Genomic DNA, 24,291 nt, shown 5'->3' on the forward strand with positions numbered 1-24,291 from the left:
AGCGAGGTTTTAAGAATTTCAAATTCGGCTATTTGCTGTATGATTATTCATAAAGACATATTAACTGCGCCAAGGACAAGAGCAATGAGTTATTACTGCAAGGAACACAGTATAAATGGCTACTTTATAATGTTGAATGTGTTCATGTGTTGTTTTTGGCTCGGTCGGCCATGAGCTTTATCACTGTAAACACCACTACTACCAAAGCTGGGTCACCTCATTACTGCGCAGTATATGGGGCAGAAGATGCACTCCTAACTACTCATGGACTCTCCTCATATTTTTTGCCCAATAGTCAGCAAAAGCAGGGAGCAGAGCAGACACTGATGAAGGAGCAGGGTATCAGAGTCTCACCTACAGTACATCTCTCCAGCCTAGTTAATGTGTCAGTACTGCTGTATCTGTTGTGTAACTGTTACACATACAAGGACAAACAATGAATCATTTGTATGATCATTAAAAAAAAAGGAAAGTAAGACAATACAGGCACGGTGTTCCATACTTTTATTCTTTACTTTGTTTGCAACAAAAGGTTATCATAGGATTCCTCAAAGAAAAACAACTCAAATTAATAAACAAAGGAAAACACATGGAAGCCGAGTGTTGCATGTGATTGAGGACAGTTTACATAATCTTGACCCTATTTTGGGGCAAAGAAGACCCAATGAACTGTTCTCTGAGCAACAGATAGATGGCTCTGTGTCCTTTTGTGCCTAAAACTAGGCAGAGAAGCCTCATGCAAGCAGGACTCAACACCTGACTGCAGCAGAGGACTATTGCTAGAGCCACGCAGCTAGCTAGCTAGCCACGAAAAATTTAAAATAAATTTGCCAAACAACATTTGCTAAATAGGACTTTATTTATAACAAAAAAAAATGTATTAGAAAGTTTTTTTTCTGTTTTCTTTTCTTTTTTTAAACAAATGTTTTCTCTTTAGATATCTTGATGACCTTGTCAACAATCTATTGTAGTAAAACCTTTTGGCTAAAAGGAGTACAGAATGGCAAAAGTATGTTTCAAGGAAACAAAGAAAGCAGACATTAATCCTTGGCCATTGAAATGACAACCTTTGGCAGAAGAAACCACTTGTTCCTTCTGACAGATATAAACTAAATCGGGCTTATAAATACATTTCACTGGAGCAACAATTAAGTCTAGGCTTCCTGTGAACAAAACTCCAAAACATAAACACTGAAAACATGACAGAGTCTAACTCAGAATTAATGACTCGGGGGTGTGCAGCCTTTCTGATGTGAGCGGGCCCTAAGACTCTGAGCTCCGACTGTAGAGCTGTCAGGAGATGCGACAAAGCACCGTCTTCTAGTCTGCGATCCGATCCTCCGTGGACGACGCTGCGACTGTGTGGCCGCACCGGCCTGAAAACAGGTCGTCCGAGCGCAGGCGCGTTTGTGCGTCTCTCCAACGTAAACCTGAGGAGGCATAAGTGCCGAACTCCTCCTCCTTCTTCGTGAGAAACTGGGGAGTGACGTGGAAGGTGCTCTCCTCAAAAGGTGCCCCCCCCCCTGTGGAGGGAGAGGCTGAGGTTGGTGCTTTGAAGGGGGCGAGATGGGTGTCTTCTCCACCCTCCATGAATTCCTCTCCCCAAAATGGTCTCCACCAGTCCTCTCTTTGAACAGGGGAGGGCGATGCATAGTGCAGAGATGTGACATGGCATTCACTCAATGTTTCTGTCAGATTGGGGAGGGGGGGGGGGAAATAAAGATTCAAACGGGAGCTGGGAGAGAGCTTCGCTTCCTACATCCATGCTCTAGAATGGCGGACAGTTTGCTTAGCTTGGCCGACACTGCACTTGTCCCTCTGAGCTGTCTTCGTCATCCGAGCCATCCGGGCCGACGCCACGCAGGCCTGTGATGCGATAGCCCATGTTGAGCAGCATCACCTCCAGGGGATCGGCGTTCATGCGCCGCTGGTTCGCCTGAGCAGCGCTCTCCATGTCCTCCACCACTCGCCCGTTCTCAGTCTCCGTCTGTGTTGTAGAGCGCAGTAGAGGGGAGGATTAAGTGGCACGGGAAGAAAGGGAGACAGAATCAGCTGTAATGGTGATTTTGGAATTATGTAATGAAATCATGACACACGCACGGTTGTGCCCCAGGTTTTGTCAAAATGTGACAAAATGCATTTATGAATCCGTTTGAGTTGTTGTACCTCTGGTCTAGGGTTCCACAATCGAACCACAGGGTCGATACCACTCGTAGCCAGGAAGCAGTAGTTGGGGTGGGGCTGCAGGCAGTTGACTATGGACTCATCCCCCTGCAGGATCCTCACCAGATTGGTGGTCTCCTTTTCCCAGATGAAGAAGGAGCCGTCGTCCGAGCCGCTGACAATGTACTGGCCTTTGCTGTAGAGAAAGAGAAACCACACAGACTTGCCTGACGAGCCATGTTCATGGGACACGTCGTCGTAATCACATTTGGAAAAACAAAACCTGGTCTCTACAGTTTCCTAGAGACTATATTTATGAATGGAAGCTACTTTTCACTGGACGTTTTTGCTCTACTTATTCTCCCCTGCAGCTTTACTGATCTCGGTCTTTAGCTACAGAGCTCGTGACCGAGTGAGACCTACTGACCTTCCAAAGAAGTTGGCCTCTTTGATGTCGGTGGTGGTGTTGCAGTGACCACAGTATCTGTGCTTGTAGTCAAAGCTGCGCTCTCTCAGCACCAACTCATCTTCAGGGATGGACTCCTTACGTTTGAAGGAGTGGAATCGAATGGAGCTGTTGGCCTTCTTATCTTCTGCTGGTGACGGCGTAAAGAAAACAAATCAGACTTATTACCACAAAGTCGATCAGTTACTTTTACAAATAAACAAAAGCTTTCTGTTACTTTTGATATGCAAGAAAACTAACAACAAATCAGCCGAGCACCAGTTCACTCTTCTACCTGTTTCCGTCTTGGTGAAGAGAGCCGCCTTGATATCTTTATCCAAGGAATCACAGGCACTACTCTGCGCCTGATCTGGAAACTTTCCTTTGAAATCATCGAGACACTCGAGAGCTTCAGACACATACTTCAGCTCAAACAGACAGCGTGCCAGCCTGAAATGAGCCTTCAGATGACCAGGGTTTAGAGTCAGAGCCTTCAGGCAGTCCCTAAGGGCGTCATAATGGTCTCCGTCCCTGCGAATCACACGCGTCAACAAACACCTGATAACTGCTTTTGATAACGGCGTTCAGAAGGTGATCATCTCCGTGTCGTGATGCAAAGAGGCTTACCACTTGCGTTTCATGTACGCTGCTGCCCGGTTCCCGTACAGCATGGCGTTGCAGCTGGCCTGATGAATGCCTAAACTGTACAGCTGGATAGCCTGCGTCCACTGCTGACGTGCAAATGCGTCATTAGCTTGTTGCTTTATCGTCTCCAAGTAAGCGGGGAGCTCAGTAGAACTAAAAAGAAACGGAGAGCAGAGGAAACATAACTCAAGTGTGTGCATGCTCAGACCTTCAAACTGCCAATCGATGTAGAAAAAATGATCACTGACGGGGTGAACAGACGAACCTCGAACGCATCTTGCTTCCGGCAATTCGAATATGGCTGGTTGGCAAGAAAATTCCGTTTGAGACGCCATTGGTTGTCTTTCCGTTCTGTACGTCTCCTAAGGAAGCCAAAGTTTTCAGAAACCACAAACACGTCTAGAGATACGGTACTTTGTGTGTCTTTATGAGGCACCATTCAAGCTCTGCTGTGAATGTACAACGCACAGACCTACCTGTTGATGACTGGCACCTTTTGGGAAGTAAGAAGGTGTATGGCTTCTGTTTAAATGTCAAGTCAAACAGATACACCTGGAAGAACCATAAAGACAAACAAATGTTTAAACGCTGAAGCGGAAATAAATAACTCCTCTCACCACTGCTTGTTTGTTCTGAGAAGCATCACCTGTTCCCCGCCCATGTTAACTAGTAGCTCAGTGCCGTCGGGGCTGAAGGTGACGTAGGTGGCCACCAGAACCCTCAGCCGATTATTGTAGTCTGGGAGTTTCACTGGCAGGTGCCCTGGAGCGTTGAAGCATCAACAGAACGTAATGTTATACAACCACATCCTGCAGAGTCGCTTTCAAACTGACCATTTCCTCATGTCATCGCTATATAATTAGAATACAAATGTATTTATCACACCTGCAACATAATACTGCCCAGCTCCGTCTGGGATGGGCTTCTCCCTTTCACAGAACGTGTGCACAGCTGCTGATGTGCTCTGATTTACAGATTTTCTGTGTAACGAAAAAAAATAAAAAATAAAGTGGTTAAACCCAGTTGTGTGCATGTCAACACCTGGAATGGGGAATTTGCCAAATTTGAGTTGTTGAATACTTATTACCATAGAATGACATCAGACACTTGACCAACCTGTAGTTGTTAATCATCCTGATGTCATAAAGGCGAACAAAAGGCCCGTTGGCTCCCACCGCCATGTAGTTGTTGTCCCGTGGGTTGACCGCCAGACACTTGGCCTCAACCAGCTGACCGCAGAACTCCGTCAGGTCAATCAGCACCTCCGAGCGCTTACTGCTCTCCCTCAAGTCATATTGTCTGCAGTAAACAAGGAGAAAGTAAACACTTTACCTGGAGCTAAATTAGGCACGGGATATCTTTTTGACTTTTGTTAAAAAAACACAACGCGGTGGTTTCATTCTGACCTGATGATGCCATCCTCCGCAGCACTCCAGAAGGTGTTGGGCCACATGGGCGCCGTGGCAATGCGTTTCACTCTGTTTGTATGATCAGAAAACATATGGATGGTTTCCTTCACACTCAGGTCGTGCACGTGGACCTTTGTGTCGGCCGCACCCGTTATCAAAATTCTGTCCCCCGAGTGAGGGAGGAACTGTACGGGCAAACAAAAAAACACGAGAATGAATCGATAAGCACAGACAAAATGTTTCACAACGGCTTGAACGGCTTCAACATAGTCGAACATGTACAAAGACGGCTTTCAATCAAACAACAAGACACTCATTGAATGGCCAACAGTGCCACCTATTGTACAGGAAGTTCATTTGTATTATAGGGAGATATTGTTGATGACTAAAGAAAGAGTACGGTGAAGCTGAGCAATGTGTCTTACCAGCAGAGGACTTTAGCACATGACTTCCAGATACATTTCAATTGCATCATGACTAGATGATCTACGTGTATGGAAATGAAGCCAACTTTCCCTCTTGCCATTCAATACAGCAATCTTTCAATCAGCCCCCGCTTACCTTTACAGAGAATATATTTGCTGCATGTCCCGTGTGCATAGTTGTAAGCTTCTTGTGTCTGAATGGATCCCAGATGATGGCATGTTGATCATCTGAGCCCGAGGCCAGTAAACTGAAAAGACAAAAAAAATCACCAGGACAAGTCAAGCTACATTTGATTAGACTCTTCACTACTAATGCCATTTAAAATCGTACACTGTGAAGCATGTTAGGATGTTAGAAATGTATGAGCTGAATCCATTGCTGGCTGTTTTTTTCTTGGCATTTTTCCCCCCAAAACTGAAATCATTTATTTTGGTGATTCAAATGAATGCGTCTTTGAGCATTTACGGTGTCAAGTGTGAGGCAATAACTGCTTGAAGAGCAATTTTTGGGAGGCATACCAATCCCACAACAGAGTAGTGAGTGAGACATGGTGGTGCTGCAGAACAGCATACTCATTTTATTTCGGCCGTAATAGGCCTTCATGGTATATACAGTGTGTACCTAATACTTTATAGATATGTAATAGACCTAACGATAAAACTATAGTTGTATTAATGTTGTAAAGCAGCCAGTGATCCGAGGTTAGAGACTGTAATTGTACTTAAGGTGCAATTTACAAGACTTACTCTCCTTGTTCATTCCATTCCAAACAGTTCACACAGCCAGTATGGCCCTGTTGAGACAGACAGTATAAACTGTGAGTTATGATAATGCACAGACATATTGATCACACACACACACACACTTGCTGTCACACTGACCTGAAGCTCAGCCTCCAGTCCAAGTCTTTTGATGAAAGGGTCAGTCACATGATAGGACCTTTGGAAGGCGGCTGCTCTCTTGTCCTGAAGACACAAGTCAAAGTCTCCATCAGTGCATAAGAAATGATCCACACAAAAAATGTAAACAACAATTTTGGTTGAGGAGTCTTTTTTCCGGTTAGCCCAACCTCGATCACTTCTGTATCTGAGAGACAAATTGTGAGTTCGTCACAACATGTTCTGCCATTTGTTCACTCACTCGGATCTGCCTGTGCAGGATGTCTCTGGTGATGTTGACAGTAGTCATGGTGGCCTCACCACAGAACTTAAATCAGGGTCTGGATGTTCCAGGGGGTCTGAGCTCAGATGACATTTACTCTATTTCCCCCCGAGAATAAGCTGTAGATGTTTAAAACATGAAGACATAAGGTTAAATAATAAATAATAAATGTCAGTTATAGAGCAACGGTAAAGACAAGGTGGTGAACAATTTGAATTATACACTCATTATGGGTTATTTAAATACAGGCTCAACACAAGCATGTCACAAGGTTAGCTGGATCACAGACCACAAACACAGTGGGGTCTTCTCCCGTCAACGAACACCTACAAGGCGAGTTTATAAGCTAATGTTAGCTTTGCATCTCTGTCAGTATTATAATTGGCTGATTGTTCAGCAAAATACTGACAATTATTTACCGTTAAGGCGCTGTTAGCCTGCACGGATCGTGAGCTACCTATGCAGCAGGGCCTTGGAGACCTGTCGCTGCCGTTAGCGTGTTTGCGTTATACCTTGCTAGCTAAACAAAACGTCCACTTCATGAAACGTTCACATTTGCAACGCTTTAATTGCAATTCACGACTGCTAAAGCAATCTCACCGCTCTCCTTGAACTCATAAGGCTCCGGTCAAGAAATGTCCATTTAATCGACTTGATAAATCGCACTGTATGTGAGTTTGTTGACAGGATAATACCTTCTCTGACATGAGCACAACCCTCATAGCACTGCATATCACGCAACTTTGCTACGTGAGCTAAAACAGATCAACCATTTCCGGTCCGTGTGTACTTCAGAATAAAAGCCGCTACAAACTAAGGCATATATTAACGATTTATACAAAAGCACAGAAGACAAACAAAAGCAATTAAGCTACAACTACTACACGGTCTATAAAGGATTGTATATGACAATCAATGATAATGACTTTTGAACAAAAATGTGTAAAAGCAAGTAAGTAAGCACCAGACTTGATGGATGAATAATATATTTAAATTGTATCAGAGCTTGGGGGATTAAACATCAAGGTGAATAGTGAACACAAAAGTGAAATCTCTAAAATGACTCATATTTCTTCATTACAGCCTACACCAGCTCTCTTTACTTTGTTATTTTCAATAAAGGCCGGGGCTCAAACACATGATGTTCACACATCCAAGGCGTGCCTTTCAGCATCAATGAGGCAAACATCTTGGACTGCTATTTATCACTTTATGTGTCCTGGGTTAAGTATATACGTGGTACTCAGAGATTCAGCAGACAGCAGTACAGAAAGTCCTCAAAAAAAGTGTGTTCTCACACGAATCATAGGGCGTTACAACAAAGTTGTTCTAATTATACATCAGGCAGCACCCTTTTTGCAAGCAAAATGCATTGCATTAGTCTTAGTTAATTGTTGTGCATAACATACTATGATACCAAGAAAGGACAGAATTAAAGTAGTTGTAATTCTTCTACTGTAAATAAAAAAAACAAAGTGTTAACTGTTTCAAACGTTATCATCAATGACCCAACCTCCTACAACAAACGGATGTCAGCATTTGTGGTTATTCGTTGTCATCCAGAGTTGTTGTGTTTGGTGTGAACTTCAATTCTAGCGAAAAGCATACATTATGGGTAGATAATTATGCTAATGAAATAGGAAATGTGTATTTCCGGTTGTATTTTATGTTGGCGATTGTTATTATATTACTATATTACGAATATGGCACGTGCGCAATAAAAAGTACATATTTTGCATTCAACCATTGTATTTACCGCGATATACATTTCTAGTTTGTGATACTTTGAACCCTTTCGAAAGTCTTATTTTCTAGGTTCTTCCAGCCAACTCAACAACTCTTTGTTAGGTTCGTTCGTTTTGTGCATCTGTAGTGGTTTGTGGTTTTAAGGCAAAATAAAACTAGAATCTCTTTAGCTGCATCAGCAGCAATATTTCAAAAAGAGTCTTGCGAAAACTGCTACCCGAGTGTTGGCTGTGGTCGGTAAATGTAATGAGTCAGACACCGTGCAGGCAGGAAATCCGCAAACGGTTCCTCAGACAACATAAAGCGTCGCGTGTCAACGGGCGGCGCGGTGACATGAAACAAGCGGCCGTTGTGTCTCTGATGGGATCCGTTCAGTTGGCGGAGGAACAACAGCAGTAGCGGATGGTACAGATTCGGTTTCCAGCCTCAAACCGAGATTTGTTACCGCATTCTGTATTTATGTGAAACAAAAGGTAAAGTAACGTTTAACTCCACGGCTCCGGCTAAGTTAGCTTAGCTGCAGTAGTGTAAGCACGGAGGCTAACAAGAGACTTGTAACGTTAATGTTCACTCGTGCAACGTTGTGTTAGCTGCCGGCTAACTGTTAGCTTGTTAGACGGAAACGGATTGTCATGGGTTAATAACTAAGATGGGTAACGGTGCAGCGCAGTACAATTTAAATGTAATGTTATGTCGATGAAATCACAAAGAAGTTTACGATTTAAAGCAGCCTCGACCTAGGTAGCTACGATTGGTGCATTTAGCTCGTATCATAATATTTTAATAAATGTAATTTAGCAATTAGTTGCGTTTAGCTGGCTGATAGCTTGCCTTGACAGTCATTTCCGTTATAAGTTACCGTCAGCTAACGTTAGTTAAGAGGATTAGTACACAGCCAGACTGCCTCTCAAACAGCTTGTCGGTATCAGCTCTTAGCCTATATTTACACATAATGTACAACTTCATGTAACTTAGCATCTTAGGATCTACATGTTTGTGTAACACATTATGCAACGTTACAGCATGTGCTCATGTTGTTATTTTTGTTGCTGCCCAGAACACACTCTCTCGAGGTTGTTGAGGGGCAGATGAGTTTGATAGGTGAGCAGATCAGTCGATGGCTAACAGCTGCTGTGTCCAAGGCTAATACGGACGTTCAGTTCATAATATACATTATGCAACAAAGGCGCTTTTGCTCCAAGGACATCACAAAGTCCCAGTCACCAGTCTCTGTTTTATCAGATGACTGAATCTCAAGAATAGGTTGTCAGAGATTTGCTTTACTCACCTAACATTACATCAAGATATTCCAAGAGTTCAGCTAGTGATACTTTTGTCAAGTAGATTATGTACTATAAACTTAAACAATCGTCTTGTCTGTACTGTAATATAATGTATTTGTTTCCTCCTCTCAATCAGGTGACATTGTCTTGTGTGGAATGACAACCTCACACAGATATATTGAATCAAAACCATCCGGTAAGTTGACGCTCTGCAGTCAAAATGTATTCCGTATGGCAGTCCTGCGTGTGTTGATTTACTCCTCTGTTTCCATCGTCTTGTCTTACAAATAAACATCAGCTCGGTTTGCTGACATGGAGTGGCAGACACCAGCTGTGTCAGAGAAGTTTCAAAGCCGCTTTGGCCACCGGCCGGGAACGGCGGACAGCGGGGACACCGGTCTTGGCACCTCGGCATCTGACAGCACAGAAGGTGATCAATTTGACTTGTTCTTCCCCCTCCCTGGAGCATGTGTTGTGTAAAGTTGTTTTGGAGACTGTCAGTGGAGGCCTAGTTTGTGCCATGCATAATAAACCATGCATGGCCCGCAGACTCAACCACAACCCCTTATTTGTGCTGAGGCTGAAAAGACTCTTCAAGTTTGTGTTGGTGATCCACTGTTGTTGCTCGGGATATTTTCAGAGGTCGATTAAAGTCCCAGCCATAAATGCTCCAAATCTCTCCTGCAATACTCTGGAGTTATAGGTAATTAGGAGGATGGGGTGTTGGGATGACGGGACTGGATGGCTAAATGGAAACTGGACAATGCCCGTGGTGTGAAATGTCCCATCTAGTCAACAAGTTTTTTGTTTTTTTTAAATATTAATTTTAAATGGGAATGTGTCCCTAGAGAGAATAAAAAATCTCACTGGAGATGGGGCGTGCCTGTGTCAACACTATAATACATATGTACAATGTGTGGAAACAACAACACGCAGTATTGGAGAGGTTCCATATAATAGCTGGCCAGCTGGGGTGGATGGTCCCTTGTGCAACAGCAATCACAAACTGAAAAAACATCTTCAGTACATCAACACTGTAGGGTTTGAACTTCACAAAGCTGGTATTTATGCTGCCAGTTGGAAACTATTCATAACAACTGCTAACAGGTCAAAGGTTTCTTTTTATTAAGTTACATCTGTGTGTGTTTGCTTCCCCGAGGATGCAATGGAACATTTAACACATACCGGTACTGTCTTTTGCCAATTGTTAGACATTGTGGTGGAGATTATAATGGTATGGTTAAAATCTCCTGGGTGTCAGTAGTACCCAAAATCACTCTGAACACTTGTGTAACAGCAAAGGTGTATTTATATGTATGGGTCCATTACTTCACTTTCGTACTCTCTGAATTTTGTGCCAGTGTAAACAGGAAGTAGATTTGTTCTTTGTTACAGAATGAGTATTATAGTACTCTTAAATAATAAAAGGTTGGGCTTTATACGTAAGAACTTCCTCTATATACTTAAGACAAAAGTTTTATTTTTTAAACTTAGTTACAAGGCTGCAGGTCTTGCTCTATCTCCTTCTCAGACACTCATCAAAATTACTTTAAAATGCTAATTTACAAATCCAAGTTTACTAGATGATGGGTCAATAAATTTGGTCAACACACGTCTCTCACTCGTTTCCTCTCGGTTTTGTTGTTGTCTGTTCTCTCACTCGTAGCTCTGCTGGTGGCTGAAGTCTCTGTCGCACTGGAGAGCATTCGTGCTTTTGTTCGTTTACAGTTTCTTTGTGACCTTCACAATAGTCGTGCAGAACAAACTAAGTATTGATAAGGGAAGGAAAGTCCAAATCGTGGGTCAGATCCTTATTACATTCTAAACAGCCATCAATTGTTAGGTTTGCATGCTTTTCTAATCCTGCACGTTTACGTGATGTGTTCTTTGGATACTTTACATTTATAGCCGTTTACTTCATTTGAGCTTTTTCTAACGAATGTACCTCTTCAGACCTGCCTTGTTTATTTACTGTTGAGCAGGCTACTGGTGCTTTTACAGCTTCGTCCTGACACTTGAGCAAACAGCCGTGCCTAGCAACATGACAATTAGCCCCACATTTAGCCACAATAATGACCTGTTGCACATAATACCGTATATAGCATACTTGGGACGTAAATCAAACTGCTTTACAATGCCAGGTGGTGTTGTTGTTTGTATAAATAAGGAGGCTCTCTGTTTTTGTTTTAGTTGCAGGGTATTTACAGCTGCAGGCTAATGGCAAGAATGTCTGTTCAGCAAATATCCCGCAAATGTTCTTCTTACCGAACGGTTTCGACTTGTTCTAGCCGGTCCTGATGAATCAGTGGAGCCCGGAGGCTTTTTTTTTAATATGTGAAGTTTTAACTTTTGTGAAAACTCGATCTTGTTTTCATAATATTCTTACGTCGGGGCAAGGTGCTTAAATAAACGGCACCCACAGATCACTCTGTAACATGAGAGGGGGGGGGCCTATAAATACCCCTAACCTTTCCTGTGTACGCCTGTTTGTGTGTTTTGCTCACAACTCTGTACGGGCTGGTTTCGGCTGTTTGAGGACAATACACTTTTTGGGCACGGGGCGCCGTCAGTCTTTGGCTTTTAGAGGTCGATTCGGTATCGTCCAGAAATGCACAGGACGGACTTTGGTTTTGATTTCAATCGTTCTTCAGCTGAGCTCACCTCTGTTGAGCTGTAGAAAACATGCCGCAGCCAATAACACGCTTGTTGCGTCCGAGTGAATGCAAGGTTTCCAGACTTCAACCGGTCTCTCGGGTTTGTAATGCGGTTCAAATCTGAGTTGTGTAACTTTTGATGGTGTTTGGGCTTGTGGAGATGGCAGCTGTGTTTCTAAAGTTGAATGAAGACAGTTAACTGTTACCATTTTTGTGCATGCTTAATGGAGGGGATTGGGTACATACTCTGAAGTCTTCTCTTTGTATGTTGTTGAGGGAATAATTACTTGAGTTTATGCTACTTAAAAAGTTCTATTGTAAGAGTAGACATTGGATTATAATTGTTTTACATGTAAACGTGATATGGCAACTAAGACAAGCTTTTCAATGCAATATAGCAACATATGTTTAAGTTAATCATGTGATACAGAGCTTTAGTTTAAGTCTATTATAAGCCTATTCCCTGGGTCCAGTCAGTTGGAGCCAGTTCATTCTTTCAGTGGTGGCACCTCATCATTAAAGTAGGCCACCCATAAACCGGCTGCATCTACTTTACATCACCGACTGAGAATAGAGGAACTAGCCCGCAGTAGTGTTCCAGATATTCTGCATTTCATTTAACACGGTCTATCTGTGGCTTGAGAAGTGAGGGATTAGCTCTTAATGTGATTTCTAACGACTCCTTCTTCTTTTAAGATTTCTGCAGTTCCAGCAGCAGCAGCAGCCCCCCTTTCCAGCCCATCCGTAGTCAGATCCCCATACCCACTGCACATGTCATGCCATCCACGGCCGGAGCCCTGGCCTCTAAGCCTCAGTACTCTGTCCAGGAGGACTCCCTGTCCTCTGAGGGTCACCGGTCTTCCTCTGGCTCCAGAACCTCCACTTCCAAGTCTTCCTCTCTCTCCAAATCGACATCTTCGCCCAACCTGGACGCTCAGGCCATCGTGGGAGGCGATCACGTGGGGCCAAAGCCAGACTGCCTGAGCCGGTACCTCAGCCTCGTCAATGGACTGGACCACTCGCTGTTCCCCTCGGATCATACGCGCATGGACGAGTGCCAGAGGTTTGACACTCCCGCCGTGGAGCCGACGCTAAATCAGTCGGCCCTGTTGGGGGGGCTGTGCCCCGACGTCAGACTCCGATTACAGACGACCGGGATTAGAGACGCCCCCGACTGTGTGTCTGAGGCCTACAGAGGAGGCATGGAGCACAGCTATAAGGTTCTGCCTGAAGCCAGGCCGGCAGAGGCCTCTAACCAGAGGGGCGGTGCGGCCGGATCCGCCGGAGTTTACGCGAACCCTCTCAGCCTGCAGACACAGGCTCTGCTGAGGGAGCACGCCGGCTCCAAAGGTTACGAGCCACTGCGGCAGGACAGATGTGGTGACCTGTCCAGCTGGCAGCAACAACAGCAACATAAGCAGCAACTGGAGAGTTTACGCATGCAAGTGGAACAAATGCAGGTGAGCATTTATCCTACGAAGACAATAGTGTATACTACACCAGGGGGAATGTAGAGGAGGTTTGTTTTTCTTTGTTTCATAACTTTCTCTGCTGTGTTGGGATCATAGTATCGAGGGCACACATTAGTGTCACTGGTTACTGCTGCTGGGGGGCAAAACAAGCTTGATGTTCTCTGAGGAAACCACCGTGATAATGTAAAGGCCATTGGAGTAGAAATGTAGGGGCCTAGATTGTTTGTTGACATTGTCAGAAACTATTTACGATTTCACATGTATATTGGAAAAATAACGTTCCATTAAATAACGCCCGGAGCCATACAGACAGCTTGTCTTATTCTATGGCCGGACTTGTCCAGTCAATAAGCAGCATCACAGTAACAAAGGAACACATGTTGTGTTGTCAGGTTTATTCTATTACGCGTTTGATTTAGGGAATCCGTTGCTTAATCAACACTAGACGGCTTGTCCCAGCTTCCCTCTGCAGCTTGTAAAAAGCTCTCGTAATGGTAACATTTCTTTGCACAACAGCTCTTTAACGTTGCAGCAGTGTTGCCCCACGACCTGCTGACTGAGGGCCACTCTGGAGTGACTTCCTCGTTCTGTGTGCTGACACATTCACTTTATCACTTTAACGCAATTTTAAAAAACTTTTTACGTATTTTGAAATACTGCGACTGGGCAGAATATTCAAACGTGAAATACGATACATAGACGTTTTAATGGAATGAAGAAATTGTGGAACTTCTTGCAGGTTTAAGTCATGATGATCGTTCCACCAGAGCAGAGCTTTACGTATTTCTAGAGTTGTGTGTCAACACCTGTACTACATGCACTATACACTATCTATACTGTGCTGAGATGAGGCGTCAACAGCACACACAGTACATTTGTAAATCTTTGCGTCTCATCAGCACTCCGTGTTTTCTCCACACGATGCAGCTCTAACAGTCGCATGCCGCTTGTCCTTTTGTTCCAGCTCATGAGCTCTGGAGTGGGCCAGTACCGGTCGCTGTACTCGACGCCCGCTCACTCAGAGTCTGGCAAGTGGGACGCTCTGGTCAAAGCCAGCGAGAGTCTGCTGAAGGAGAAGGAGCTGATCATTGAGAGGCAAGTGTTTTTAGATGATTCCACTGCTCATGTGGGGACATTCTGGGGCTGTCTGATGATAATAATGACATTTTTGATACACTTCATTTTGATTTGATACTGTGAAATTGCACAATAGAGTCCGTTTAAAGGATTTAATATAGTGGGTGAGAAATGTAGTGGTTGAATATTAGTTTGTCCCCTAAAGCCAGGGGCTATACGGTGCTTTTAAACATTGTTTTTCCGCCACATTGATGACTTAATTGTTTTTTCCTGTGTTGGCAATGGTCGGGATGCAGACAAAAGCAGCACATGACCCAGATGGAGCAGCGCCTGAGGGAAAGCGAGCGGCAGGTCCATGGAGCCCTGTTGGGTCAAGGAACCTCTTACGGGGATATGTGTATGCTGAGGCTACAGGTTAGTGACTGCACAAACCCCCTGTGTCACACCGCCATCATCCCGACGAACTATTTTACCCTCAAGAGCCTCAGAAACCTAACTGTTGCACTGCGGCTTCACAGGAGGCCCAGAGGGAGAACGTCTTCCTGAGGGCCCAGTTTACTGAGCGCACCGACTGTGTTGTCCTGGAGAAAGTGGAGGCGGAGCGCAGACTCGGGGCGGTTGAGGCCGAGACGCGCCGGCTAACCGACAGCCTGAAGGAGACCTGCGAGAGACATGCGGAGGAGATGAGGAAACAGGAAGAGAGGGTTTGTGTGCTTGCCTAACAGATCTTCCTAACATGCAGTGTTGCAAGCGAGCGAAACACAAAGCAACATGAAGTGAATAAATGTCACGGAGGTGTTTTTAAAATGGCAATATCTGTTTCTCTCTATTTTAAACTGCATACAAGTCTCTGTACGTTGTCAATGTTAGTAATGAAGAGACGCTGTTAACATGCTGGTTCATATCCTGCCACAAAAGTACCAAACAGCCGATATTTTAGGACAACATAACAAAACGCTTCACTCCCCACATGATCTGAGACGCTATTGATGAATAGATGTTCACATACTCGTTTTCTTAGAGAAAGAAGAAAGAAAGGAGCCGAAGTGGCTTCCTTTAGGCAAACATGTGACTGATTGTAGCAACATTTTGTCACATGTCCTCCCCTGGAGTTATGAATGGCTTCGACATCGATTACTTGTTATTACAGCTTACCACTTTTGCCTCTTTGTGCAGATCCGCAGTCGAGACAAGCACATAAACAACCTGAAGAAGAAGTGTCAAAAAGAGACTGAGCTGAAGAGAGAGAACCAGCAGCGTATTGAGACTCTGGAGCGCTACCTGGCTGACCTGCCCACCTTGGAGGATTATCAGAGTCAGAACAAGCAGGTCAGGACTTTTCTGCTTAAGTTTGATCCGTTCTTACTGGGCCGAGATGTGCAAATCATTAAACCTGGACATGTGTTCGGGTTTTTTGTTTGTCAGCTTGTGGAGGCTGAACAGCAGGCAGCTCAGCTACAAGAGAGGGTACGAGAGTTGGAGGTTTGTCTAGAGACAACGCGCTCACAACTACGAGAAAAAGACACACAGCTAGAGGATCAGAAACGCAGGGAGAGGGACCTGCTGACCACCATCACAGAGTATGTACACACAGTCTGACAGCAGTGCACCGTCCTCTCAGTGGGCATGTTAATACAAGCGGTACTAACAGTGTTTTTATTTTGGTCTTCATCAGTATGCAGCAGCGGGTACAGCAGGGCCTGGAGGATGGCGCCAGACTGCCTTCCCTGGATATGGAGAAGCTCAGAGGAGAGAACAATGCGCTGAGAGAGGAGCAGCAGAGACTCAAAAAGGTCCGTCACTAGGGGCCGTTCACAAATCCATTGTTATCAATGTAGACGTGCATTAGGCCCAAAAGTGAGAGCGATGTCGTCTGAGATGAAAATAGTTCCACTTTTGGAATCTGACGCGCAGACATGTCATGTGACGAGGAACAACAATCACAACAGGCATATCTTTCTACCGTAAACAATGGTAAATATACGTAGGGGACGTGAATCATTTTAGCCCAGAGCTTTACGATCCGTCCCACACACTCTCCTACTTGCTTCACCCTTTCCGAAAAGTGTCCTTTTCTAGTTGGTCCCGTGGATCTATTTGTCAATAATGTCATTGCGTTCCTTCTTGCATCACCTGTACAGACGTGTATAGCAGCCCCAAAATACCACAAGTACAACTAGTGAATTAGTTTCTGATTCTTCTCTTTGCAGGTCATTGAGAAGCAGCACAGAATGAAGGAACAGCTTGGCTCCCAGATCCAGGTGTTTATCTCTAAAGGACTTGGGTGGTTCCTGATCAGTTTATAGTCTCCATAGTCGGTCGCTTAACATTTGTGATGTCTTTAATCGTCCGTGTCTGCAGACTTTGGAGGAGCAGATATCCCAGGAGGAGAGCAGCTCTCAGGCTCTCAGAGAAGACGTGTTGGCCAAAGAGCAGAATGTGTTGGAGCTCCACACGGCCATGAAGGAGGTGAGACAACAGACCGCCTCAAAAACAGAAGCTCCCGTGTGTTAGTACGGTAGGCAGGAGAGCCGGTGGGTCCTTAATGACGCTGGCCCCGGATAACGTTGTCCCTGATTGCTGTGTTTCAGCTGTCTGCCCAGAACCAGGAACTGATGGAGCAGAATCTGACCCTGCAGGAGAAAATGAGCGATCCAGAGCAGAGGGGCACCGACCAGGCGTCCTCTGCCCTGCAGCCCGCCGGGACTCGTCTCACCCAGGGGCTTCATGTAGAGATCGCATCCTGCCTCAGTGACCTGCGCTCGCTGTGCAGCATTCTGACCCAGAGGGCTCAGGGACAAGATCCCAACCTCTCCCTGCTGCTCGGCCTCACATGTAAGCACTGCTTAAGTTGGACTTTTTCAACGTGATGATTTTGTTTTCGTCAGTGTTGTGAAATATTGAATTGTACAACATGTATCAGTCATGTTTTTTTTTTGTTTTGTTTTTTGTCCAGCGCCTCCACCAGTGGCAGGGCAGGACGAGGACTGGATGAGTCCAGAGGTGCTGCAGAAGAAGCTGGTCGAAGCTCAACAACTCCGTCGGGATGTCGAGGAACTACGCAACGTAATACTGGACCGGTACGCGCAGGACATGGGAGAGAACTGCATTACCCAGTAGCCTTGCCAGCCAGGTGATGTAGGAAAAGTTTCATCCGCCCCCGCTGCACCTCTGAAGCGTCTAAAACAGGCTCGTCTTTGATGACCGGTTACTGAATGTCAGAAAGAGGACTTAAAATGAGGACAGAGGAAAGCCCAAATGGTTTAGCTTCTACTTCTCTCGACTGACTGTACGTCGATTTTACAGCCTGCCTGTAGCTCAGCACCCCCCCCCCCCCTCCCCCGGTGAGTTCATCTATTTCAGTCCAAGGGCTAACGGAAAATAACTTACCTCTAATACTTGGTCCTTAAGCGTTGTGCGTGTGTTTCATTTTGTACCAATGATGACATGAATACTGTCAGTAACCAAACAGTCTTATACGTTTGTTCCACTCTCGTGGATAGCCATTTGTGTGGAAGTCCCGACGAATATAATATATTTAAATCTGAATTTCCCTCTCGAGGGAGATTATCCAAGAAGTGGTTGACGATCAACTGGAACTTTTTTTTTTTTTTCTTTTTTTTTAAACCTGTGCTTTTAACTGAATCCACAAGTAGATGTTACTAACATACCATTATTTAAAATGGTGAAGACTTGTAACAGAAGACTCTGCTGTGCGGTATAAGACTTTATACTGAAGGGTCTAATACCAAATCAGCTTCTCACACCAACGGGCCTACAACAGTTTGATTACCAAAGAAACTCTGGTCGACGCAGCGAGTCTGAATGTTTGTGAACGCTTCTCTCTGCTGCGGGCCTCGTTCTGAATGAACACCAACTTGTGCCTTTTTCTGTCACGTTTGCCGCCGCGATGCTAGTTCATGTCAAGACGAACCACAAAGGGCTGCAGCTGACTCTTCCAATACGACCTTTTGTCTCAGCGTGTTAACCAGCGGGATCGTCCATACATTCCCCGACTCTGAATGTAGCAGATAAACTTTTGGGCGGAGGCCCCTACACTGTTTTTGTTCCCGGTAGATAAGCAAAGTTAAAACTTGTCGACTCTGCTCCGTGTAGATGAAGATATAACGTTACGGTTTACTGTACATTTCAGGTTGATAATGGCTGACTCGCATTTTGACAGAGTGGTTTAAGTGTTTGATAACTGTGTGACTGACAAACAGTATTAATCTTCAGTATTATTTATTTTCTATTCGCATTGACAACTCTGTGAAAGCCTCCTAATGTGTCGCTGTAATAATATGCTTAAAAATGTTTGAGCTAACTTGTGTTGCGGTCCCATGAAGTGGCTTTTAGATTGTAAGTTCTTCCCGTGCTTTGATGCTCGATGTTGGGCCCGATGAGTGTAAAGATTGTCATCAGTCATTGAGGGAGGAACATGTTTTAATCCATTGTGATGGTGGTGGGAGGGGCTGGCTGGATCAGCCCTGAATCACATTATACTGGATGCAGTTTTAAGCCATTTTAAATGAAGAAAAAAAAAAGGGGTGACACTTTACAGGTAGAGAAAGGGATTTTAATACAACTATATGCAACAACACACCCAGGGACAGAAGAGCCATTTTTCATTTCATGGGACCTTTTTTTTATTTTAAAGTGAGTAGCGCAAGATGTATCTTTGGAAAGTCGGGCTCCGCATGCCTTAACATCTCAAATGTTTTGCAAAAGGAAAAATATGTTTATATTTTCATACTTTTGTCCTTGTTTGTATTTGCATATTTTAGAAATAAAGATTTTCAACATTTAGTTTTGTTTTGAATTTAACTTTAATTTAGATATTTAAATACAGTATTTTGCTGCTGAAAGCAGACTACCAGCTTTCTACAACAACATGCCGGATCAGTATCTTATCAGAATATCAGGTGTCTTATTAGAGACCCAGTGAAACGGAAATCAGAGCTTCTAGCATCTGTACTGTGTGTTCCCCAGTGGAACAGAATGTTTGAGCGGTGTAAAGTTTCAAGAGGGATTTAAATCAAATCCTTCGCATTTGATTCGTCTTAAAATGTATCTTGATACGGAGTTACAGAGGACTGTGGCTCCACACACACACTGCTTTACTAAAAGTTGCCGCTTGATGGATGGATATTGCGATATTATTGGCCATTTACTTATTTTGTTTTCCAGGAAGAGAAGATTTTAAATACAAAGGTTTTTTTAGGTAATTTTTTACAAATGTAATGTTAAGGTGCACAATATGACCGGGGATGTGATCTAAAAGGGATAAAAATGTATTTTTAATTTCATCCCAACTATAAACAGATAGTGTATCAGCCATGACGTGATCTGTCGATCCACATTTAGAGGCACCGCAATCCCTGTCCTCGTGTTACGCAACATAAAAACGGTCCCAGTCAGGGGTCAGTTTCGGGGTATTTTGCATGCTGGCTCTCTGTCACGGCTTCTTGGGACACTTGAATAGTTCTGAGCCATCGTTAATGTGATTAATAACACCTGTGCTTTTCTACTATGACGAGTCAAAAAGGACTGCTGTGAAGGAAACTGATACCAAACCTTTTTATAGGTTCATTTTATTGACATCAGTCAGTGAATGGGGGGGGGCGTTTCCTCGCCTCGCCTCGCCTCTTTCGCAGCAGCAGAGTAGCATTAGTCGTGAGTCCGCACGATTGGAGCGTCTGGCGGTCGTCATCGAAGCAGCACTGTGGGAACGCACTGATGATGTCATAACCAGGGAGTCCCCCACCTCTGTGATGCAGGACAACACAAACAACCTGTGTCACATGTCGTAAAGACGGAAGCTAACGGAAAGATACTCTGTCAGTTTTTCCTCACCTGTGTTCGTCCAGATGCTGTCGCAGGTCACCCATTGTTTCTGAGAAGCACATTTTCAGGATGTAAGTACGATTCCCGTCTTCTGATTTCACCTTCAGCGTGATGACGTCACGGGCAGATGAAGGCCGGTCGGGGCTGGAAGTCTGCAGTCTAGTGACGGTAAACAACCGATGTGATATTATTACATGGAGTGTAACTCAGCTGCGGTGTAAGGCATATCATTCAAAACATACTTGGTGTTTGAGCCCCATCTCAAGTGCTGGCTGTCTGTGGTGACGTGCCCTATATTTCAGACCAGTGCATACAGTAATCTCCACAGTCTGGACAATCAGCTGCTGTGGCCAAATCAGAATTCTAATCAGCCTTTACGTCATGTAGTGTGTTCTTGGCTCTAGTAATACCTTTAACCCCATAATCCCTGTTTTTACTTGGAGCTTCTACATGGTTGCAGAGATGGAAAATGATTTGAACACTGACACCATCGTACAATATGTCTTGTATCTTACACTGAAAGACTTATTAAACCAAGATGCTTTGCATTACCAAATGGAAATATTCTAAAACTGTGCAACATTTAGTAGTTTACTCCAAAACATCTTTAGAAATGTTGGCGTATCCTCTCGGTTTAGGCAACAAAACTGATGGTATATATTTTGTTCATCAGTGTGCTTACATAATGTAAGACAACATTTTTAATACCTCTCTCGTATCACTTGCCGTGCCGGTGTGTCGACGAGGATCACCGAGTTGCTGCTCTGTGCATCAGACGAACCCTAGTGAACGTAAGAGAATGAGCATACTGAGGTGAGTGGAGGTTCAGCACTAGCACAGACGGGCTTCTTTTTTTCTGCTGAGAACACAAGACCTGTAGGTACAAATGCTTTTGGTAAGTAGGCGTCCTTGGAATGAGGTGAGATCCTCCTTGCTTGCTGCTCACCTGCAGGACAGCCCTCAGTGAGTCCCTGACGTCAATCACACAACCAGCCTTCACTACCACTTTTGGTAACCTGTTCAGGAACTGATCGGTGCTCAACTTCTTGCCTGTGGCTGGAAGAAAACATGAGAATTAAGACTGAGGGAGCTCCCCCTCGGGTCCGACTCTTCATTGTAACGGTGTGATGTGTGCAGGACAGACCGGGTAATTGAGAGCTGACGGCATTCGATGATTCATCTTTCTCCCCACGAGTAGCCTGTCCTTTGCCGGGAAACGTATTCCAAGGTAGCCTGGAGATAAAATCCTGATCTCGCCTGTCTCTAACCTGCACAAAAACGTAAGTAGCAGCAAAGTCACACGTATACACACGCATCTTCTCACAGTAAAGTAGAAACAAACCTCAAAGGGCACACCATCTGGAAATCTTTCTTGAAGCTCAGATGGGAAATACCCGTCCATCAGATCTTGCATGCACCGCTGCAAAGACCAAAGAAAGAGGATTTGATTTGAACCACAAAAGAATGCAGGTTCAAATCTGAAATAATTTCCTGTGCTTACCTGGGTGCTGTGCTCCTGATAGGAGCGGAAAGGACCTTCAAACATGACGATGCCGTTGCGGTAGAGACCCAGTTGAATAGGATCCTTTCTTGCCAAATGTGCTCCTGTGGCTGTCGATTCTACAAAACACTCTCCTTCCCCTGCCAGGATGTTCAGCTCCCTGATCCTCTGCAGCACCAGGTCAAAGTTCATGTAGAAGCTCCTGACCACAGAGGCGTCTTCGCAAAGGAAAAGAGAGACAACGAGTTATGTAGAAAGTACAGTGATGTTATAGCTCTGTGCAAGGTAAGTGTTCAGCCTGTAAAGATGAGTGCCGATTGAGACGACACCTGGCTGCTCACGTTCAGCCGAGTCACTGCTCTCACCATCTCCCACCTACATCAGACCATAGTCATTCAGAAAGCTCTGCAAGATAGGGATCGGCAGAATTCAGTATGATGTCATCACGATCTTGATATAATCATGAAATGTTTCATTAAGTCAACTTACATCCATTTCAGACACTTGATCCTGCAGTTGTTGGCACCTTCTCTCAAGCGTGTCTCTGCCACTCGGTTCATGGGTACTCTCTACATGCACACACAGCCACGATGTGGGCACAATCAAACACTTTTTATTTACAGATTCAGAGTAAATATAACCGAGGTCTGTAGATGTTACCTGATTCTTTGGGAAATCTCAGCTTTGCCTCCAACACTGAAATCCTTTTATCCTGTTGGATAGAAATTTAAAGTGACATGTTTGAAAGATGTCTGTTTTTACTGTTTAATGCTCATCAGGTGTGTGTTTTCACCTTGCGCTCAATCTCCTTTGCTTGGCTCCTCACCCTTTGCTCCAGCAGGCTGACCCGCTGCATCATGGCAGACATTAGCTCAAAGTCGCTCGGTGGAGCACCTAAATATCAGTCTTAAAGTATGTAAAAGCATCCTTTGCACTCTTCAAATGTATATCTTTTGATATGGTCAGCTAAAAGTTTTTGTACTTTGCTTTGGAATAAAAAACATTGTATTAACTCATACCTTTCTTTGGGGCTTTTGACTTTGAAGTGGCGGCATCACTGGCTGCAGTGTGTCGGGTCGGGGGAGGCGTTAGATCAGAGGATTCATCATCATCATCCTCAGCCAACGCAGCTTGAAATTCTGAGGGAAAAAACACACAAATGTGAGAGAGTCAAACATCAGTTTGTCAGAGTAATGTGATAGTCAATGGTGGCATGTTTATTCTGGTGTATTTAAGTACAAATGTGGTACATTACTTGAGTATTATCTTTTCATGATACTTTATACATATTCTACTTTTTAGTCCACTATAACTATTTGACTTTACGTACAAACATATGAAGAACTTATCAAATATGATGCTTTGATATAATTTAAACTATCCAACAGCTGAAACAATTACTTTATAAAACAGAAAATTAATCAAGTCATTTTTCATCAAATGTACCAAAATATTTATGGTTCCAGTTTGTCAAATGTGAGGATTTAATGATTGTTTGTTCACACATAGCAATGTGAAGGTATCACTGTGGGCTCTGGGTAAATGTGATGTGCATTTAAAAACAACCAAACAATAAACTGACTAATGCCAGGAATAACTAGTTGCATGCTTTAACATAACACTGTTTAAAAATATATAGCTCCAACTACACCAGTAAAATGCTGCTCATGCATGAATAATGATAATCAGATTATATAATAGAATAGTCACTTACCTTCATACCTTGTGCTAATTTTTCTCTGATTTTACATCATTTTACGATGTATTTTTTTATAGTATGTGCTTTAACTTGAGTATAAAATCGGTATAGTCCCTCCACCACCATGATGCTGTTTAGTGACCTGTCAGTGCAGTATAGTGTCGTCATGTTTAGTGTAGTACTGAACTAGAAACCTACCTTTTAACATGTTCCTCCTGATGGGCACCTTTTGTCTGCCCCTGCAGGTCAAACACAGTTAAATGCATCTGCTTCCTGTATGACTTCCTCACAGTTGAACACTAAAGTTAAGCAGCACTGTGATGTGCATAACCTACCATTGCTCGTTCAGAGGGCCCTGCAGAGGAGTGCGCCTCGTTTTCTTCAGCATCGACAAAGGCGAGCTCATTTCACCTGAGACAGGATAGGTCGATAGATATTTAGGCTTCGGGGTTTTCTTATCTGGATCAAGTAAAGGCCTCTTCTCAGGGTGAAGTGTTTTGTTTTGTTTGGGGTCCGTTGCCAGGGCGAGCAACTGAACTTGCAGACCGAGGCGATGCCTGTAGTTCCTGCTTCAACTGCAGGGGGTCGCTGATACCATCACTCATTGTCTGTCTCTCTCACACACACACACTTGTCATGCGTGTAAACTCTTATTTTGTGTTTTTATGACTGTCTCATCTCTGTTTCTTTTGCATGAAACAACAAAAATATGAAAAATAATATTTGAATCGGACCAATTTATGAAATGAATAATGATGCACTATGA

General features: G+C 44.0%; 3 protein-coding genes across 6 annotated transcripts; 1 reads left to right on the forward strand and 2 right to left on the reverse strand.

Moving 5' to 3' along the window:
- Window positions 1-487: 487 nt before the first annotated feature.
- wdtc1 (WD and tetratricopeptide repeats 1) lies at window positions 488-6,981 on the reverse strand. 3 transcript variants are annotated; one of them, XM_079275121.1, is made up of 16 exons: window positions 6,945-6,981; window positions 6,229-6,368; window positions 5,970-6,053; window positions 5,835-5,881; window positions 5,224-5,335; window positions 4,660-4,847; window positions 4,370-4,552; window positions 4,139-4,233; window positions 3,900-4,015; window positions 3,730-3,805; window positions 3,519-3,615; window positions 3,236-3,406; window positions 2,904-3,139; window positions 2,591-2,756; window positions 2,167-2,359; window positions 488-1,987 (listed from the first exon to the last, which is right to left on the reverse strand). In XM_079275121.1, the coding sequence occupies exons 2-16, from the start codon at window positions 6,274-6,276 to the stop codon at window positions 1,790-1,792; spliced, it is 2,010 nt and encodes a 669-aa protein (XP_079131247.1). In that variant the 5' UTR covers window positions 6,277-6,368; window positions 6,945-6,981; the 3' UTR covers window positions 488-1,789. The 3 variants fall into 3 exon arrangements, with proteins under 3 accessions (XP_079131247.1, XP_079131245.1, XP_079131246.1); XM_079275119.1 differs by having other exon boundaries at window positions 2,591-2,759; XM_079275120.1 differs by having other exon boundaries at window positions 2,591-2,759; window positions 6,850-6,959.
- Window positions 6,982-8,338: 1,357 nt separating this feature from the next.
- On the forward strand, window positions 8,339-19,281 carry cep85 (centrosomal protein 85). Of its 2 annotated transcripts, XM_079274598.1 has the most exons (14): window positions 8,339-8,468; window positions 9,415-9,474; window positions 9,577-9,708; window positions 12,629-13,392; window positions 14,369-14,499; window positions 14,778-14,895; window positions 15,000-15,185; window positions 15,658-15,810; window positions 15,907-16,061; window positions 16,157-16,274; window positions 16,692-16,742; window positions 16,843-16,950; window positions 17,073-17,316; window positions 17,438-19,281. In XM_079274598.1, exons 2-14 carry the CDS (start codon window positions 9,435-9,437, stop codon window positions 17,599-17,601), a joined length of 2,364 nt encoding a protein of 787 aa, XP_079130724.1. In that variant the 5' UTR covers window positions 8,339-8,468; window positions 9,415-9,434; the 3' UTR covers window positions 17,602-19,281. The 2 variants fall into 2 exon arrangements, with proteins under 2 accessions (XP_079130724.1, XP_079130725.1); XM_079274599.1 differs by lacking the exons at window positions 8,339-8,468; window positions 9,415-9,474; window positions 9,577-9,708 and adding an exon at window positions 11,824-12,032.
- An 800-nt stretch (window positions 19,282-20,081) lies between these two features.
- Window positions 20,082-23,931, reverse strand: ubxn11 (UBX domain protein 11; the record flags this gene model as incomplete). The annotated part of the gene is given in 15 exon segments (XM_079276206.1): window positions 20,082-20,247; window positions 20,335-20,477; window positions 21,048-21,107; window positions 21,272-21,375; window positions 21,470-21,593; window positions 21,668-21,745; window positions 21,827-22,044; window positions 22,156-22,201; window positions 22,205-22,231; window positions 22,316-22,395; window positions 22,487-22,538; window positions 22,620-22,720; window positions 22,846-22,965; window positions 23,724-23,764; window positions 23,861-23,931. Coding segments are annotated over 15 exon segments (1,431 nt in total).
- Window positions 23,932-24,291: the final 360 nt, after the last annotated feature.

This window comes from Melanostigma gelatinosum (genome assembly GCF_949748355.1).
Source record: "Melanostigma gelatinosum genome assembly, chromosome: 9".
In the NCBI taxonomy this organism is placed as follows: domain Eukaryota; kingdom Metazoa; phylum Chordata; class Actinopteri; order Perciformes; family Zoarcidae; genus Melanostigma; species Melanostigma gelatinosum.